General features: G+C 43.2%; 1 protein-coding gene across 1 annotated transcript in view; it reads left to right on the top strand.

Annotated features, from left to right (window-relative positions):
• LOC130298079 (oocyte zinc finger protein XlCOF7.1-like) overlaps window positions 1–4,940 on the top strand; it is a 73,204-nt gene extending 68,264 nt beyond the window's left edge. The window contains 1 exon segment of the mRNA XM_056550973.1: window positions 3,633–4,940. Within this exon segment, the coding sequence (XP_056406948.1) occupies window positions 3,633–4,720 (1,088 nt within the window). The 3' untranslated portion in view covers window positions 4,721–4,940.
• The last annotated feature ends 15,209 nt before the right edge of the window (window positions 4,941–20,149 follow it).

Genomic DNA, 20,149 nt, shown 5'->3' with positions numbered 1-20,149 from the left:
TGGCTTGCGCTGAGGGGTGACATCCGGGTTTCTATGTGTGCGAACTGAGCTTCAGCAGCCCTTGTGAGAACTTCTGCCTCGGCTAAGGCTGCTGCAGCGTTTTTCTGCTGATGCAGTAAGTGTAAAGATGCTTGCACTTCTGCTTTTCTTCTAAGTGCTTCAGATTCACTTTTTGCTTGTTCTTTCATCAATTCAGCTTCCTGCTTTGCATAGGACGCCATTGCACAAGCTGCCTCTGCTTTCGCTCTTGCCTTAGTTGCTATGGCGCTAGCAGATGACAGGCTGGTGGTGCTTGAGTGTCTAGAACTATGGCGTTTAAATCTTCTGCATCGGCGCTAATCGAAGTTAGATTTGTTTGACTGGACGCTCTAGACAATGTTGTGCACCTAGATCTACTTCTTGGCAAGGTGCCTTCCTCTTTATAGGAGCATTGAGGGTTAACTGTCAGAGTGCTGTTCTCTGGGTTCTGCAACTTGATTTAGCTGGCAGCGTAGATAATGATGATGACTGGACACAGCACAGCGGTGTTATAGCACGTGAGAGAATTAGTTTCACTTTCTAGTGCTTCGCGCCTTGACTCCGACACAGACTGCAGGGCACAGGATTTATGAGTCTGAGGCTGCGGACGATTCAAAGCTGATTAACTGCTTCTGATAATGTTTTAAAAGCCTTTTTACTATAATGTCTCCGCTGTCTCGTGGACACAGCTTCACATCAAGTTTATACCGAATCTCAAGGAAAGACACGCTGGTTTGCTTAACTGATGTAATCTTTACTGAGATATAATCAACACGCTGTCTTCCCTGCAGCACCCGCAGCGCGATCGCGGGCTACTGTGTGTAATCCCTGGCAGGGCTGTGACATCACAGGGGTGACTGGCTGCTGATAGGCTGCATGTGATTCAGGGTCATCCCGCCTACCCTTGTTCCCGCCTTCCCATGATTCCTTGTCCCATGTCCTCACATGTGGATCCACCATTTTAGATGCCCTGGAGCCTGGACCGCACTAAATGGAGTCTAATGAAGCTCTCTAAGTGCGTTACTGTTGTTCCTGATTGTGATTCCATTTATGACCCTGGCCTGGCTGACATCCACTCTGGTTCCTAATCCTGGTTCTGACTTTTGGGTGTCCTGACTTTGGCTATTCCTGGGTACCAGCTTTGGTTCTTGACCCCTGGCTGTGTGTTTGACCTGGTATCTTCTATAGTTTATTTTTGTATTTTTTTATTATTTTAACCATTTAATGATGCAGAGAATTTTCATTTTTGCATTTTTTCCTCCTCGCCTGTTAATAGACATAGTATAATGTCTCCGCTGTCTCGTGGACACAGCTTCACATCAAGTTTATACCGAATCTCAAGGAAAGACACGCTGGTTTGCTTAACTGATGTCATCTTTACTGAGATATAATGAACACGCGGTAAAACTGTAAAACAAACATATGAAAGACAAATATAAGCATGGCTATTCAAGTGCCTTACATTATGCATAGCTAATACATAGATAGGGTCTAACATGTGCGCACTTACTACACACTGAAAACACATTATCTATCTACAAATGCCGAGCATCTCTCTACACAAGATAACTAACAATTCCTTACTCACAGGCTTTGGTATTTATCAGATTTGCAGTCTGTATTAGCTTCAAGAAGTCCTGTGGATCTTATCACTGTGGTGGCTGGAGCTGGAATGAATGAGACGTGCCGGGGCTAGCCCTAGGCTTTAGAAAGAAGGCCCGCCTCTAGGCTTCAAGAAAATGGAGGGTCTTAAAGGGACAGACCCTGCTGAGTGCCAAGCATGTAAAATACATTGCAAAGGCAGCACACATAGACATGTGTTTTTTGCAGGATCAACTGTACTTGATAATGATTTCCTTCATTTCATCATTTTCCATAAAATATTTAGTAAATCTGGAGAAAATTATTATTTATGAGGTGAAATTGAAAAGAAAATGCATTTTTGCTAATTTGATTCTTAGGTGTATGTGATTTCAATACCCAGTTTAAAATGTTTTTTAATTCATTTCAAAAAATGATATGCTTTAAAAAGTAGCTGCCACCAAATAAACTTTGCTAAACTAACTCAGGCTATGTTCCCTAACTACTCCTAACACCCCTCCCATCCTTTAAAAAAAAAAAAACCAGAGCTTTAACCCCTTAAAGGAGTACTCATGTGTAAACCTTTTTTTTTTTTTTTAATCAACTGGTGCCAGAAAGTTAAACAGATTTGTAAATTACTTCTATTAAAAAATCTTAATCCTTCCAATACATTACACAGAGGAAATGCTTTTCTTTTTGGATTTCTCTGATGTCATGACCACAGGGCTCTCTGCTGACCTCTGCTGTCCATTTTAGGAACTGTCCAGAGCAGCATATGTTTGCTATGGGGATTTTCTCCTGCTCTTGACATTTCCAAAAATGTACAGCAGAGGTCAGTAGAGAGCACTGTGGTTGTGACATTAGAGAAATCCAAAAAGAAAAGCATTTCCTCTGTAGTATACAGCCCCTATAAAGTACTGGAAGGATTAAGATTTTTTAATAAAAGTAATTTACAAATCTGTTTAACTTTCTGGCACCAGTTGATTAAAAAAAAAAAAAAATTTCCACAGGAGTACCCCTTTAAGGACTGGACCATTTTTTCATTTTTGCACTTTCGTTTTTTTCCTCCCCATCTTCTAAAAATGATTACGCTTTAAAGGGGTATTCCAGGAAAAAACTTTTTTTATATATCAACTGGCTCCAGAAAGTTAAACAGATTTGTAAATGACTTCTATTAAAAAATCTTAATCCTTTCAGTACTTATGAGCTTCTGAAGTTAAGGTTGTTCTTTTCTGTCTAAGTGCTTTCTGATGACACGTGTCTCGGGAAACGCCCAGTTTAGAAGAGGTTTGCTATGGGGATTTGCTTCTAAACTGGGCGTTTCCCGAGACAGGTGTCATCAGAGAGGACTTAGACAGAAAAGAACAACCTTAACTTCAGAAGCTCATAAGTACTGAAAGGATTAAGATTTTTTAATAGAAGTAATGGACAAATCTGTTTAACTTTCTGGAGCCAGTTGATATATAAAAAAAAGTTTTTTCCTGGATAACCCCTTTAAATTTTCCACCTACAGAACTATATAGGGGCTTTTTTTTTTTTTTTTTTTGCGCCACCAATTTTACTTTTTAATGACATCAATCATTTCACCACAAAATCTAAGGCGAAACCAGAAAAAAAGATATTTGTGGGGCATAATTGAAAAAAAAAAAATTTTGTACAATTTGGGGGCTTTTGATTCTACACAGTGCAATTTCGGTAAAAGTGACACTTTATCTTTATTCTATAGGTCCGTATGGTCGCAAGAATACCCAATTTATATAGGTTTTATTTTATTTCACTACTTAAATTTTTTTAACTACATGCACCAAAATTAGTATGTTTAAAATTATCATCTTCTGATCCCTATAACTTTTTTTATTTTTCCACATACGTATGAGGGCTCATTTTTTGCGCCGTGATCTGAAGTTGTTATTGGCGCAAGCGCAGATCCTTCCTAAGCATGTCCATTACTGTCTGCCAAGTACATACTAAAATCACCTTATGGTGGAGAACCCCTTTAATACTGATAATAAAATCTGTGTTATTCTCTGCAGATTCTTGTAGCAGGAGATCAGAGGAGAATCTTATATCTTCAGATTATAAAGCAGATGATGATATCACACAAGATACATATGAAGAACATTCCATTATCCCAGATACACCCTCAGCCCTTCACAGCCAAGATCTGTCATCTCATCCTTATATACAGGTCCTGTCTTCTCAGTCATCACAGGATGTTCAGCAAAATAAAGGTCACAGAAGGGGTGCTGGACATCAACAAGCTCATACAGGAAAGAAACCATATTCATGCTCAGAATGTGGGAAATGTTTTACTTTTAAATCAGGTCTTGTTACACATCAAAGAACTCACACAGGAGAGAAGCCATTTTCATGTTCAGAATGTGGGAAATGTTTTACTCTGAAATCAGACCTTGTTGTCCATCAAAGAACTCACACAGGAGAGAAGCCATTTACATGTTCAGAATGTGGGAAATGTTTTGCTCTGAAATCAGTTCTTGTTAAACATCAAAGAACTCACACAGGGAAGAAGCCCTTTTCATGTTCAAAATGTGGGAAATGTTTTACTCAGAAATCATGTCTTGTTGTACATCAAATAATTCACTCAGGAGAGAAGCCATTTTCATGTTCAGAATGTGGGAAATGTTTTGCTCTGAAATCAGTTCTTGTTAAACATCAAAGAACTCACACAGGAGAGAAGCCATTTTCATGTTCAGAATGTGGAAAATGTTTCACTCAGAAATCAGACCTTGTAGTACATCGAAGAATTCACACAGGAGAGAAGCCATTTTCATGTTCAGAATGTGGGAAATGTTTTGCTCAGAAATCAGATCTTGTTAAACATCAAAGAACTCACACAGGGAAGAAGCCATTTGCATGTTCAGAATGTGGGAAATGTTTTGCTCAGAAATCAGTTCTTGTTAAACATCAAAGAACTCACACAGGAGAAAAGCCATTTTCATGTTCAGAATGTGGGAAATGTTTTACTTTTAAATCAGGTCTTGTTGTACATCAAAGAACTCACACAGGGGAGAAGCCATTTTCATGTGCAGAATGTGGGAAATGTTTTACTCGGAAATCAACTCTTCTTCAGCATCAAAGAACTCACACAGGGGAGAAGTAAATTCAGAGAAATAAATGATGCAGATAACACATCTATATATTATCCATGTACATAGGATATCTGACATTTATACATATATCATATACTGCATCTCCAAACTTGTTACCAATTGTTAATAAAAGTTTTCTTTCTTATATGATTTATTATTCTTATATTCATCTCCGCACACTGGACTTATAATAAATGTAATATTGTCCCTGACGTTGTATATAGGGAATGTAACGCGTCAGTGTTGTCCCCGCCCCCTTCTCATTATGATTATAGAGACTTTAATTCAAGGCATCAGACAGGATCCGTGCGTCTCCCTTGAAGATCGTCTCTTCTGAACATAAGACGCTGCAGATACTTTTATTTATCACAAACCCTAGACCAGCGTTTCCCGTCTTGACGTCTATTTTCGGTCTCAGATCGTAAAATCCATTTTTCTATATGAGAAGTCGTCAATATGTCAGCGTCCCCCGGGTTCAGTAAACATCGGTGTAATTCTTTTCCTTTTCTTTGTCCTCCCCGGGGTATAAAATCCCTAGAGATCTGATCACATCTGGTACAAGATCTCTTTACTTCACACTTTGCGCCATTATTACACGGATTGAAGACCCAGTTACACGCTCGTAAATTCCCATATATGTCGTGGATTGGAAGGAAAAAGGTTCTTAAATCTTATATTTACCAATAATATTTTATATTTTTACAGTCCGTCCCTATCATAGTTCGGAATTGTTATTTTTCTTCTATCCGATGGTTATTTAGTAATTTTGTTATGATTCAGAAGAGACCACGTGTCCCGTATAGACGCTCACCCTGAAGACATTAGACGGCGGTTTTGTGTTTCCGGATTTACACACTTATTATGAAGCTTTTCCTTCGTCTGGATTATTAGAGCTCGTTCGCTCTTCTTTTTCTCATCCTCCCCTTTATATTCCTCCTCATGTGGATATGGAATTCTCCTCAGTCCCTCCTTCTATAGGGCCCATTTTGTGGCCCCCGCACTCCTCCTTGGCCTCTCTAGTTCTTTCCTCTTTTATACGTAGAACAAACAGGAGCAAAAATACCAATGAGGCCCAATAAGATAAAACGTGACTTTTACTGCTACATTAGAATATTACAAAAATACACAATATAGAATTTACAGTAAATGGAAATACAGATACATCAAATGTCAACAAATGTATAATAGTAGTAACAATGAATGAAATTATGCCATCAATAAAGAATCAATAGGGGGTGGGGGCAGGGGTACAGGTGACCATCCCTAATCTCCGCCCACTAGAGGCTATCCCTACCTAACCGATACTTACCCTTACCTAATATAATGTGTGGAAGGGTATAGGGAAGTTAGTATTGAGTGGTTATATGGTCTCCGAGATAACTATATGGTTCATACAAAACCGTATCACTAAATCTCTGACTCCTTCTTCCAACGTGTTTCTCTCATAATACCATTTGTGTTCATCAGGGATGGAGGAGATATACATAGAACTGTATACAATGTGAGTGGAGAACATACACAAAAAACATACAATAGACTATTATACAAAAACATAGGAATATTGAAGATTATTAGTAAATAACCATCATGTGAATACATTTCCTGTAATTAGATACTAATGAGGACATAAGATCGGTAACAAATGATCATTGGTGAAGATTCCATCCAGTATTCATAGTATGGTCCAGTATATAAGAATTAAGAGCCAGTGCAAAAAGGTAGAATATATTATTCCCAAATCCTTATTAACCCCTTCAGGACCAAGCCCATTTTGGCCTTAAGGACCGGAGCGTTTTTTGCAATTCTGACCACTGTCACTTTAAACATTAATAACTCTGGAATGCTTTTAGTTATCATTCTGATTCCGAGATTGTTTTTTCGTGACATATTCTACTTTAATACTTTTGTGGTAACTTGCATCCTTTCCTTGTGAAAAATCCTAAAATTTGATGAAAAATTTGAAAATTTTGCATTTTTCTAACTTTGAAGCTCTCTGCTTGTAAGGAAAATGTATATTACAAATAAAAAACATTTTTATTCACATATACAATATGTCTACTTTATGTTTGCATCATAAAAGTGACGAGTTTTTACTTTTGGAAGACACCAGAGGGCTTCAAAGTTCAGCAGCAATTTTCCAATTTTTCACAAAATTTTCAAACTCACTATTTTTCAGGGACCAGTTCAGGTTTGAAGTGGATTTGAAGGGTCTTCTTATTAGAAATACCCCACAAAAGACCCCATTATAAAAACTGCACCCCCCAAAGTATTCAAAATGACATTCAGTCATCATTTTAACCCTTTAGGTGTTTCACAGGAATAGAAGCAAAGTGAAGGAGAAAATTCACAATCTTCATTTTTTACACTCGCATGTTCTTGTAGACCCAATTTTTAAATTTTTACAAGGGGTAAAAGGAGAAAATGTATACTTATATTTGTAGCCTGATTTCTCTTGAGTAAGGACATACCTCATATGTCTATGTAAAGTGTTCGGCGGGCGCAGTAGAGGGCTCAGAAGGGAAAGAGCGATAAGGGGATTTTGGAGAGTACGTTTTTCTGAAATGGTTTTTGGGGGGCATGTTGCATTTAGGAAGCACTTATGGTGCCAGAACAGCAAAAAACCCTCACATGGCATACCATTTTGGAAACTAGACCCCTTGAGGAACATAACAAGGAATAAAGTGAGCCTTAATACCCCACAGGTGTTTCACGACTTTTGCATATGTAAAAAAAAATATTTTTTTTTCACTAAAATGTGTGTTTCCCCCCAAATTTCACATTTTTCCAAGGGTTAATAGCAGGAAATACCCCCCAATATTTGTAACCCCTTCTCTTCTGAGTATGGAGGTACCCCATAAGTTGACCTGAAGTGCACTATGGGCGAACTACAATGCTGCGAAGAGAAGGAGTCATATTTGGCTTTTTGAGAGCAAATTTTGCTCGGGGGGCATGTCACATTTAGGAAGCCCCTATGGTGCCAGAACAGCAAAAAAAAAACACATGGCATACCATTTTGGAAACTAGACCCCTTGAGGAATGTAATAAGGAATAAAGTGAACCTTATTACCCCACAGGTGTTTCACGACTTTTGCATATGTAAAAAAAAAAAAAAAAAATTCCACTAAAATGTGTGTTTCCCCCCTAATTTCACCTTTTTGCAAGGGTTAATAGCAGAAAATACCCCCCAAAATTTGTAACCCCATCTCTTCTGAGTATGGAGGTACCCCATAAGTTGACCTGAAGTGCACTATGGGCGAACTACAATGCTCAGAAGAGAAGGAGTCATATTTGGCTTTTTGAGAGCAAATTTTGCTCGGGGGGCATGTCGCATTTAGGAAGCCCCTAAGGTGCCAGAACAGCAAAAAAAAACACACATGGCATACCATTTTGGAAACTAGACCCCTTGCGGAATGTAACAAGGGGTACAGTGAGCATTTGCCCCCCACTGGTGTCTGACAGATCTTTGGAACAGTGGGCTGTACAAGTTTTCATTTTCATGGACCACTGTTCCAAAGATCCGTCAGACACCTGTGGGGGGTAAATTCTCACTGCACCCCTCATTACATTCCGTGAGGGGTGTCGTTTCCGAAATGGGGTCACATGTGGGGTTTTGTTTTTTTTGCGTTTGTCAAAACCGCTGTAACAATCAGCCACCCCTGTGCAAATCACCTCAAATGTACATGGTGCACTCTCCCTTCTGGGCCTTGTTGTGCGCCCCCAGAGCACTTTGCGCTCACATATGGGGTATCTCTGTAGTCGGGAGAAATTGCGTTACAAATTTTGGGGGGCTTTTTTCCCTTTTACCTCTTGTGAAAATGTAAAGTATAGGGCAACATCAGCATGTTAGTGTAAAAAATAAAAAAATTTACACTAACATTCTGGTGTAGACCCCCACATTTCCTTTTCATGAAGGGTTAAAGAAGAAAAAGCCCCCCAAACCTTGTAACGCAATTTCTCCCGAGTACAGCGATACCCCATATGTCGCCCTAAACTGTTGCTCTGAAATACGACAGGGCTCCAAAGTGAGAGCGCCATGTGCATTTGAGGCCTAAATTAGGGATTTGCATAGGGGTGGACATAGGGGTATTCTACGCCAGTGATTCCCAAACAGGGTGCCTCCAGCAGTTGCAAAACTCCCAGCATGCCTGGACAGTCAACGGCTGTCCGACAATACTGGGAGTTGTTGTTTTTCAACAGCTGGAGGCTCTGCTTTGGAAACAGTGGTGTACCGGACGTTCTTATTGGGGGAGGGGGCTGTGTAAGGGTATGTGTATATGTAGTGTTTTTAACTTTTTATTTTATTTTGTGTTAGTGTAGTGTAGTGTTTTTAGGGTACAGTCACATGGGCGGGGGATTACAGCGAGTTTCCCAGCGCAAAATTTGCTGCATCTCAAGATGCGAGAAACCCACTGTAAAAGCCTCGCCCATGTGAATGTACCCTGTACATTCACGGGGGTGGCGGGGCGGGGGGGGGGCTGGTGGGGCGGGGGGGGGGGGGGGGGGGGGGCTTGCATCAGCTGTTGCAAAACCACAACTCCCAGCATGCATGGTCTGTTAGTGCATGCTGGGAGTCATAGTTTTGCAACAGCTGGAGGCACACAGGTTAGGAAACACTGAGTTAGAAACAGACAATGTTTCCCAACCAGTGTGTCTCCAGTTGTTGCAAAACTACAACTCCCAGCATGCCCAGACAGCTGAAGGGCATGCTGGGAGTTGTAGTTCGGCAACATCTGAAGGGCCAGATGTTGCTGAACTAAAACTCCCAGCATGCCTGGACAGTCAGTGCATACTGGGAGTTGTAGTTTTGCAACAGCTGGAAGAGCACAGATTGGAGACCATTATACAATGGTCTCCAAACTGGGGCCCTCCAGATGTTGCAAAACTACAACTCCCAGCATGCCCAGACAGCCAAAGGCTGTCTGGGCATGCTGGGAGTTGTAGTTTTCAGACTCCTAGAAGCAGCAGTGAAGATCTTCACTGCTGCCTCTGAGGACCACATACTTACCCGTCGCTGCTCGTCCACGTGGCCGGTCCCGCGCTGCTCCTCGGTCCCGCTGCTGCTCCAGGTAAGTCCGCCGGTCCCCACGTGTTCCCCCCGAATGCCGCAGGTCCCCGCGAGCCCCTGCAGCCTTCGTCCCCCGTTCTGCCCGACTTCCAGGGGCGGGCAGTGCGGGGGATCTGAACTTTCACCCCAGATCACTGTGATTGGTCCACAGGGACCAATCACAGTGATCGCTGACCAGGACCATCAATTGATGGTCCTGGGGGTGAAGCAGAAGTTGTCCCCTGCTGGAAACAGCGGGACTTCTGCCAGTTAACCCGTGCGATGCTGCGCATCGCCGGGTTAACTGAATGTCATTTATAAGCGCCGGGATGCGCGAACGCACTGCACAACCCGGCGTTTATATATGACATTCTGCGGGAAGGGGTTAATAGAACCTTAGGATATAGAGAGAATAATACCAAGTAGTTCTCATATATCCCAAGTAGAGGAATATTCCACAATAGGAACAATCTGCAGCCGCTATTCCTGCAATTCCTTATTATGGTTCCCACATAGTGATAGAGGCTCCGCACAAACTCACAGAAGTGATGGAGTATAGAGAGGTATATGGGAAGAAAGACGCCATTAATGAGGAGACAATATATAGAGATCCTGAAGTCACAGGATAGTGGGAATAGATAGATGGACAAATAGTAAGAAGAAAACAACAATATCAAGGACTCAGGGGATGTTAGGGACCAAACTGCTAAATATAAGATGTACAGGAATAGTGGATGGAATAGATAGAAATGATGGGAGCCACCTGAGAAATGGGAAGGACCATAGAAAATGTCCCAAAAATACATCATGATGGACCTGAGGACACATTACACATATACAGCTCTACTGTGTACACATACAGCTCAGCTACATGTACATTACACATATACAGCTCTACTGTGTACACATACAGCTCAGCTACATGCACATTACACATATATAGCTCTACTGTGTACACATACAGCTCAGCTACATGTACATTACACATATACAGCTCTACTGTGTACACATACAGCTCAGCTACATGTACATTACACATATACAGCTCTACTGTGTACACATACAGCTCAGCTACATGTACATTACACATATACAGCTCTACTGTGTACACATACAGCTCAGCTACATGCACATTACACATATACAGCTCTACTGTGTACACATACAGCCCAGCTACATGTACATTACACATATACAGCTCTACTGTGTACACATACAGCTCAGCTACATGTACATTACACATATACAGCTCTACTGTGTACACATACAGCACAGCTACATGTACATTACACATATACAGCTCTACTGTGTACACATACAGCTCAGCTACATGTACATTACACATATACAGCTCTACTGTGTACACATACAGCTCAGCTACATGCACATTACACATATACAGCTCTACTGTGTACACATACAGCTCAGCTACATGTACATTACACATATACAGCTCTACTGTGTACACATACAGCTCAGCTACATGTACATTACACATATACAACTCTACTGTGTACACATACAGCTCAGCTACATGTACATTACACATATACAGCTCTACTGTGTACACATACAGCTCAGCTACATGTACATTACACATATACAGCTCTACTGTGTACACATACAGCTCAGCTACATGTACATTACACATATACAGCTCTACTGCGTACACATACAGCTCAGCTACATGTACATTACACATATACAGCTCTACTGTGTACACATACAGCTCAGCTACATGCACATTACACATATATAGCTCTACTGTGTACACATACAGCTCAGCTACATGTACATTACACATATACAGCTCTACTGTGTACACATACAGCTCAGCTACATGTACATTACACATATACAGCTCTACTGTGTACACATACAGCTCAGCTACATGTACATTACACATATACAGCTCTACTGTGTACACATACAGCTCAGCTACATGCACATTACACATATACAGCTCTACTGTGTACACATACAGCCCAGCTACATGTACATTACACATATACAGCTCTACTGTGTACACATACAGCTCAGCTACATGTACATTACACATATACAGCTCTACTGTGTACACATACAGCACAGCTACATGTACATTACACATATACAGCTCTACTGTGTACACATACAGCTCAGCTACATGTACATTACACATATACAGCTCTACTGTGTACACATACAGCTCAGCTACATGCACATTACACATATACAGCTCTACTGTGTACACATACAGCTCAGCTACATGTACATTACACATATACAGCTCTACTGTGTACACATACAGCTCAGCTACATGTACATTACACATATACAACTCTACTGTGTACACATACAGCTCAGCTACATGCACATTACACATATACAGCTCTACTGTGTACACATACAGCTCAGCTACATGCACATTACACATATACAGCTCTACTGTGTACACATACAGCTCAGCTACATGTACATTACACACATACAGCTCTACTGTGTACACTTACAGCTCAGCTACATGTACATTACACATATACAGATCTACTGTGTACACATACAGCTCAGCTACATGTACATTACACATATACAGCTCTACTGTGTACACATACAGCTCAGCTACATGTACATTACACATATACAGCTCTACTGTGTACACATACAGCTCAGCTACATGTACATTACACATATACAGCTCTACTGCGTACACATACAGCTCAGCTACATGTACATTACACATATACAGCTCTACTGTGTACACATACAGCTCAGCTACATGCACATTACACATATACAGCTCTACTGTGTCCACATACAGCTCAGCTACATGTACATTACACATATACAGCTCTACTGCGTACACATACAGCTCAGCTACATGCACATTACACATATACAGCTCTACTGTGCACACATACAGCTCAGCTACATGTACATTACACATATACAGCTCTACTGTGTACACATACAGCTCAGCTACATGTACATTACACATATACAGCTCTACTGTGTACACATACAGCTCAGCTACATGTACATTACACATATACAGCACTACTGTGTACACATACAGCTCAGCTACATGTACATTACACACATACAGCTCTACTGTGTACACATACAGCTCAGCTATATGTACATTACACATTGTGAGAAGGTGAAAGGGATCATAGTGGATGGACGCTATGTGTCACCAAGGCTCCTGTCCTTGGTGAAGTAAAGCCGAGTTTTTCTCTAGTGTCTGCTGATGCAGCTGGACACTAGGGCTGTCGTGTGGCTGGAAGGCCAATATGGGACGGCTTTACTGGGAATGACCAAGTGTAGGGTGGGGGTCATTCCCCACAATCCAGGCCAGCTTTTTCCTGGCTTTAAAAGGTAGCCTACCTCACCAGGTGAGGGGGATTGTCTTTTGGCAGCTGACACTGCATGGAGAGGCTGTGTGTGGAGCTCTGCTCTGGAGGTCAGGAAAAGCCCTTGCTGTGTGCCACACAGCACAAACCCCAGTTGTGAACAAACACCAAAGAGAGTGAAGGTGAACTTTGTTATGCTGTTTTCCTTTATCCTACATTAAAGACTGTGTTTGCTGTTTATTTAAGTGTCAATAAAACACTGGACTTTGATTTAAAAACGCTGTCTCCTTACCTCAATATTGCAACCGCATCTATTTGCAAGAGCGAGTCTTCACATTTGGTGGAGGATGCGGGCAATGCAGTGAGGCCAGCGTTGAAGTTGCAGTACGCTGTTGACAAGAGCCACTGATGGTGTTGCTAGGGCCAACTGCATGATAAAGACACTGCAATTTAATTCTGTGGACATTTAGAAGGCCAGAAGCGTATGTCCTGGGTGAAAGCTGCTGCTGCACTTCAGGGCCCATCCAACACCATGGAAGAGGCGATTAGACAGCTGATACAAGCACAACAGCAGTCCATGGCACTCCAGCAGGAGACCACCAGGCAACACCAGCAGACCATGGCAAAACAACAGCACACCTGCATGAGACCAACCAGCTACTGTTGCAGCAGATGATGGCGCTGCAGACCGCAGCAACGACAAGGACCTACCCTGACGCCCGGAAGGCTGTACGGATGTCGATGCCAAAGATGACAGCGGCCAATGATGTAGAGGTTTATTTGGCAGTGTTCGAGAGAGTGGGCTGAGAGGGAGACGCTACCCCATGACCAGTGGGCTGAGGTCATCACCCCCTTCCTGACTTCTCAGTCCCAGCAGGCCTACTTTGATTTGCCAGATGACCAAGCGGCAGACTACAGCACGGTGAAGGGTGAAATACTCGCAAGACTGGGGGTTACTGTGTGGGTCTGGGCCCAGCGTGTGAGGGAATGGGAATATAAGCTGGCTGAACCTGCCCGGCCACAATACTATGACTTGTTGCAGCAGCTCCAGAAGTGTCTACAGCCAGTGGTCCTGCTGTCCCCCTCTGCTATGCTTGACCATTTCCTGGCCGACATGTTCTATAGGGCTTTGCCCACTCCCCTCCGGAGTTGGGTTGGCCAGATATCCCCTAGCAATGCCCTGGGCATGGTGGATTTGGTGGAAAGGTATGAGGCCACCACCAGACTGTGGGAGGAGGCGGTTAAACCCCGGAGGACCCCATCCTTGCCCAAGATGTCACTAGTCCCTAGGGTTCCCCGGGAGGTATTACCTAAAAACCCTGCCCCGTTGCTGTGTTGGGGCTGTCATGAACCGGGACATGTCAAGGCCAATTGTCTTAACCTGGGAGAACCTATGGACGTGAACTTTGCCCACTGCCCCTCCATGTATGCCCAGAGACTATGTGCCGCAGGAATCCCCAAGGCAGGAGAGTCGGGACACCTGTGCAGGGTGGAGTTGGGAGGGCGTGAGGTGGAGGCACAACTGGACTTGGGCAGCATGGTGACTCTGGTGAGGTCGGAGTTGGTACCCAGCATAGACTATACAGGATGTGCATACTCAGGGACTTGAGAGACTACCCCACCGCCCTGGTGACTGTAGCACCCGCATCCGGCCAGTGGACCCATGAAATGGCTGTGGCTACAAAACTCCCTCACAAACTGATCATTGGGAGAGACTTTCCAGGTTATGTGTTTTTGTGGCCCCAGATAAAAGTCCCCCAAACCTGTGAGGCAGGTGCTGTCCCCAATAGATTGGCCTTATTCAGGGATGACCCCAGAACCTTGGGAATCTGATCCTGATGTACCCATGGTAGGGGTGACCACTCACAGAGAAGAAGACACACGAGCGTCTCCCTTGCATGTAATGGTGGGAGATGTAGAGGAGCTGCCTCCAGGGGCCGAGTTGGCAGACCTCAACGTCTCTGGGGGCCATTTTGGTACTGCCCAACACCAAGACCCAACATTGTCTCGGGCCTGGGAAAATGTCTTAGTGGTGGAAGATGCACCCCAACAACCGGGGGCCGAGACGGTATATCCCCATTTTGTGGTTCACCAAGGGATGGTGTACCGGGTAAATCAGGTACAGGGTGAGAATGTGGAACAGTTGGTGGTAAAACAGCTACGGACCTCGGTGTATCACCCCCAGACAGATGGCCTGGTAGAAAGGTTCAACCAAACATTAAAAAATATGTTAAAGTGAGTGGTGGCTAAAGATGGGAAGAATTGGGATCTTTTGCTGCCCTATCTCATGTTCGCAGTGCGAGAAGTGCCCCAGGCCTCTACTGGGTTCTCTCACTTTGAACTGTTATACGGCAGACATCCACGTGGACTATTAGACATAGCTAAAGAAGCATGGGAACAACAGCCTACCCCGCACAAAAGTGTAGTTGAATATGTCACTCAGTTACGGGAACGAATGGAAACAGTGTTGCCCTTAGTCAGGGTTACATATGGAGGCCGCTCAGCGAGCTCAGAGCAGGGTTTATAATCGTCAGGCTAGGGTATGGAATTTTAACCCAGGAGATCGGATTCTGGTTCTCGTACCAACGGTTGATAGTAAGTTCCTGGCTAAGTGGCAGGGTCCCTACGAGGTGGTTGAAAAGGTAGGGGAAGTAACCTACAAGGTACACCAGCATGGATGAAGAAAGCCAGAGCAGGTATACCATGTAAATCTCCTAAAACCTTGAAAAAATAGGGAGACTGGTGAGAATGACAGCTGCCGGCCAGACTTATTAGGGGTAGAGGTTCCTGTCCCTCAGTCTTGTGCAAGGGAAGCGGAGGCCACAGTAAATATGGCTGACAGCCTTTCCACTGCACAAACTCTGGAGGTCATGGAGTTCGTCAGTAGGAACACCGATGTGTTCTCAGATCTCCCGGGATGTACTTCTGTCATCGCCATGACATTGTCACTGAACCTCAGGTGAAAATACGGTTGAAACCGTATCGGGTACCTGAGGCGCGGTGACAAGCCATCGCGGAGGAAGTACAACAAATGTTGAAGTTGGACGTTATTGAGGAATCGAAAAGTGAGTGGGTTAGCCCGATAGTCTTAATACCCAAACCAGACGGTACGTTATGGTTCTGTAACGATTTCCGGAAACTGAATAAAGTTTCCAAGTTTGATTCGTATCCCATGCCCAGAGTGGATGAGCTTATTGAGAAGCTGGGAACAAGCCCGGTAAATTTCTGTTTTGGACCTCACAAAAGGGTACTGGTAGGTACCCTTGATGGAGGCTGCCAAGGAGAAAACCACATTTGTTACACCAGAGGGCCTGTTCCAATACAAGGTGTTACCCTTTGGTCTACATGGCGCTCCCCCTACGTTCCAAAGGTTAATGGACATTGTGCTCCGACCACATCGTCAGTATGCTTCAGCCTACCTGGACGATATTGTCATTTACAGAGCAGATTGGGAAAGTCATCTTCCAAAAGTGCAGGCCGTGGTAGACTCCCTAAGGAAAGCTGGGTTAACGGCTAACCCAAAAAAATGTGCCATTGGTCTGGAAGAGACCAAATACCTGGGGTACATCATTGGGCGTGGGGTTGTTAAACCTCAGGTAAACAAAGTGGAGGCCATACGGAATTGGCCACGTCCTGTCACTACCCGACAAGTGAGTTCATCCCCATTTCGCTACAGTTGCTGCGCCCTTAACGGACCTCTTGAAAGGACGCAAGTCGGTAATGGTGAGGTGGAATGAACAAGCAGAGCAGGCTTTCTCCGCTTTAAAGCCGGCCCTATGCGGGTCTCCGGTTCTGGTGACTTCCGACTTCAAAAAGGAGTTTATAGTGCAGTCCGATGCCTCTGAGGTAGGTCTCTGTGCTGTACTCTCACATGAAGTCAATGGGAAGAACATCTCGTTGTCTTCCTCAGTCGCAAACTTGCCCCGGCCGAGACCAGGTATAGTATAGTGGAGAGTACCTGGCCATTAAGTGTCTGGCCACAAAATTTTAAATTCACAGTTGAGCACAGGACTCGGTTGCTTGGCAATGCCGATACCATGTCCCGGGTACACTGTTGCATGAGTGTTCACCCCCTCAGGCTTGAACAAAGTGGGGAGGTGGGGGGGGAGGGTGATTGATGGACGCTATGTGCCACCAGGGTTCCTGGCCTTGGTGAAGTAAAGCCACATTTTTTATCTAGTGTCTACTGCGGTGCAGCTAGTCGATAGTTCTGTAGTGTGGCTGGAAGTGTGGCCAACCTGGGACGGCTTTACTGGGAATGAGTAGGGTGGGGGTCATTCCCCACAATCCTGGCTTTAAAGCCTGGCTCTCTCACCAGGGGCGGGGGATTGTCCAGTTCGGCAGCTGACAGAGCAAGGAGAGGCTGTGTGAGGAGCTCTGCTCTGGAGTCCAGGAAAAGCCTTCACTGTATATACCACACGGCACAAACCCCGGGTGTGAACAAACACCAAAGAGAGACAAGGTGGACTTTGTTATGATTTATCTCTTTTTTCCTGCTTTAAAGACTGTGTTTGCTGTGTACTAAAGTGTGAATAAAACACTGGACTTTGATTTAAAAAGCTGCCTCCTTACCTCAATACTGCAACCGCACCTCACTACAACACTGAGCTGTATGTGTACACAGCAGAGCTGTATATGTGTAATGTACATGTAGCTGAGCTGTATGTGTACACAGTAGAGCTGTATATGTGTAATGTGCATGTAGCTGAGCTGTATGTGTACACAGTAGTGCTGTATATGTGTAATGTACATGTAGCTGAGCTGTATGTGTACAGTAGAGCTGTATATGTGTAATGTACATGTAGCTGAGCTGTATGTGTACACAGTAGAGCTGTATATGTGTAATGTACATGTAGCTGAGCTGTATGTGTACACAGTAGAGCTGTATATGTGTAATGTGCATGTAGCTGAGCTGTATGTGTACACAGTAGAGCTGTATATGTGTAATGTGCATGTAGCTGAGCTGTATGTGTACACAGTAGAGCTGTATATGTGTAATGTGCATGTAGCTGAGCTGTATGTGTACACAGTAGAGCTGTATATGTGTAATGTACATGTATCTGAGCTGTATGTGTACACAGTAGAGCTGTATATGTGTAATGTACATGTAGCTGAGCTGTATGTGTACACAGTAGAGCTGTATATGTGTAATGTACATGTAGCTGAGCTGTATGTGTACACAGTAGAGCTGTATATGTGTAATGTGCATGTAGCTGAGCTGTATGTGTACACAGTAGAGCTGTATATGTGTAATGTACATGTAGCTGAGCTGTATGTGTACACAGTAGAGCTGTATATGTGTAATGTACATGTAGCTGAGCTGTATGTGTACACAGTAGAGCTGTATATGTGTAATGTGTATGTAGCTGAGCTGTATGTGTACACAGTAGAGCTGTATATGTGTAATGTACATGTAGCTGAGCTGTATGTGTACACAGTAGTGCTGTATATGTGTAATGTACATGTAGCTGAGCTGTATGTGTACACAGTAGAGCTGTATATGTGTAATGTGCATGTGGCTGAGCTGTATGTGTACACAGTAGAGCTGTATATGTGTAATGTGCATGTGGCTGAGCTGTATGTGTACACAGTAGAGCTGTATATGTGTAATGTACATGTGGCTGAGCTGTATGTGTACACAGTAGAGCTGTATATGTGTAATGTGCATGTGGCTGAGCTGTATGTGTACACAGTAGAGCTGTATATGTGTAATGTGCATGTGGCTGAGCTGTATGTGTACACAGTAGAGCTGTATATGTGTAATGTACATGTGGCTGAGCTGTATGTGTACACAGTAGAGCTGTATATGTGTAATGTGCATGTAGCTGAGCTGTATGTGTACACAGTAGAGCTGTATATGTGTAATGTACATGTAGCTGAGCTGTATGTGTACACAGTAGAGCTGTATAAGTGTAATGTACATGTAGCTGAGCTGTATGTGTACACAGTAGAGCTGTATATGTGTAATGTGCATGTAGCTGAGCTGTATGTGTACACAGTAGAGCTGTATATGTGTAATGTACATGTAGCTGAGCTGTATGTGTACACAGTAGAGCTGTATATGTGTAATGTACATGTAGCTGAGCTGTATGTGTACACAGTAGAGCTGTATATGTGTAATGTACATGTAGCTGAGCTGTATGTGTACACAGTAGAGCTGTATATGTGTAATGTACATGTATCTGAGCTGTATGTGTACACAGTAGTGCTGTATATGTGTAATGTGCATGTAGCTGAGCTGTATGTGTACAGTAGAGCTGTATATGTGTAATGTGCATGTAGCTGAGCTGTATGTGTACACAGTAGAGCTGTATATGTGTAATGTACATGTAGCTGAGCTGTATGTGTACACAGTAGAGCTGTATATGTGTAATGTGCATGTAGCTGAGCTGTATGTGTACACAGTAGAGCTGTATATGTGGAATGTACATGTAGCTGAGCTGTATGTGCACACAGTAGAGCTGTATATGTGTAATGTACATGTAGCTGAGCTGTATGTGCACACAGTAGAGCTGTATATGTGGAATGTACATGTAGCTGAGCTGTATGTGCACACAGTAGAGCTGTATATGTGTAATGTACATGTAGCTGAGCTGTATGTGCACACAGTAGAGCTGTATATGTGTAATGTACATGTAGCTGAGCTGTATGTGTACACAGTAGTGCTGTATTTGTGTAATGTGCATGTAGCTGAGCTGTATGTGTACACAGTAGAGCTGTATATGTGTAATGTACATGTAGCTGAGCTGTATGTGTACACAGTAGAGCTGTATATGTGTAATGTACATGTAGCTGAGCTGTATGTGTACACAGTAGAGCTGTATATGTGTAATGTACATGTAGCTGAGCTGTATGTGTACACAGTAGAGCTGTATATATGTGTAATGTACATGTAGCTGAGCTGTATGTGTACACAGTAGAGCTGTATATGTGTAATGTGCATGTAGCTGAGCTGTATGTGTACACAGTAGAGCTGTATATGTGTAATGTACATGTAGCTGAGCTGTATGTGTACACAGTAGAGCTGTATATGTGTAATGTACATGTAGCTGAGCTGTATGTGT

Source organism: Hyla sarda, assembly GCF_029499605.1.
Source record: "Hyla sarda isolate aHylSar1 chromosome 1 unlocalized genomic scaffold, aHylSar1.hap1 SUPER_1_unloc_2, whole genome shotgun sequence".
In the NCBI taxonomy this organism is placed as follows: Eukaryota; Metazoa; Chordata; class Amphibia; order Anura; family Hylidae; genus Hyla; species Hyla sarda.
The sequence above is the reverse complement of the archived record's forward strand: the minus strand, read 5'-3'. Positions and strand labels throughout refer to the sequence as shown.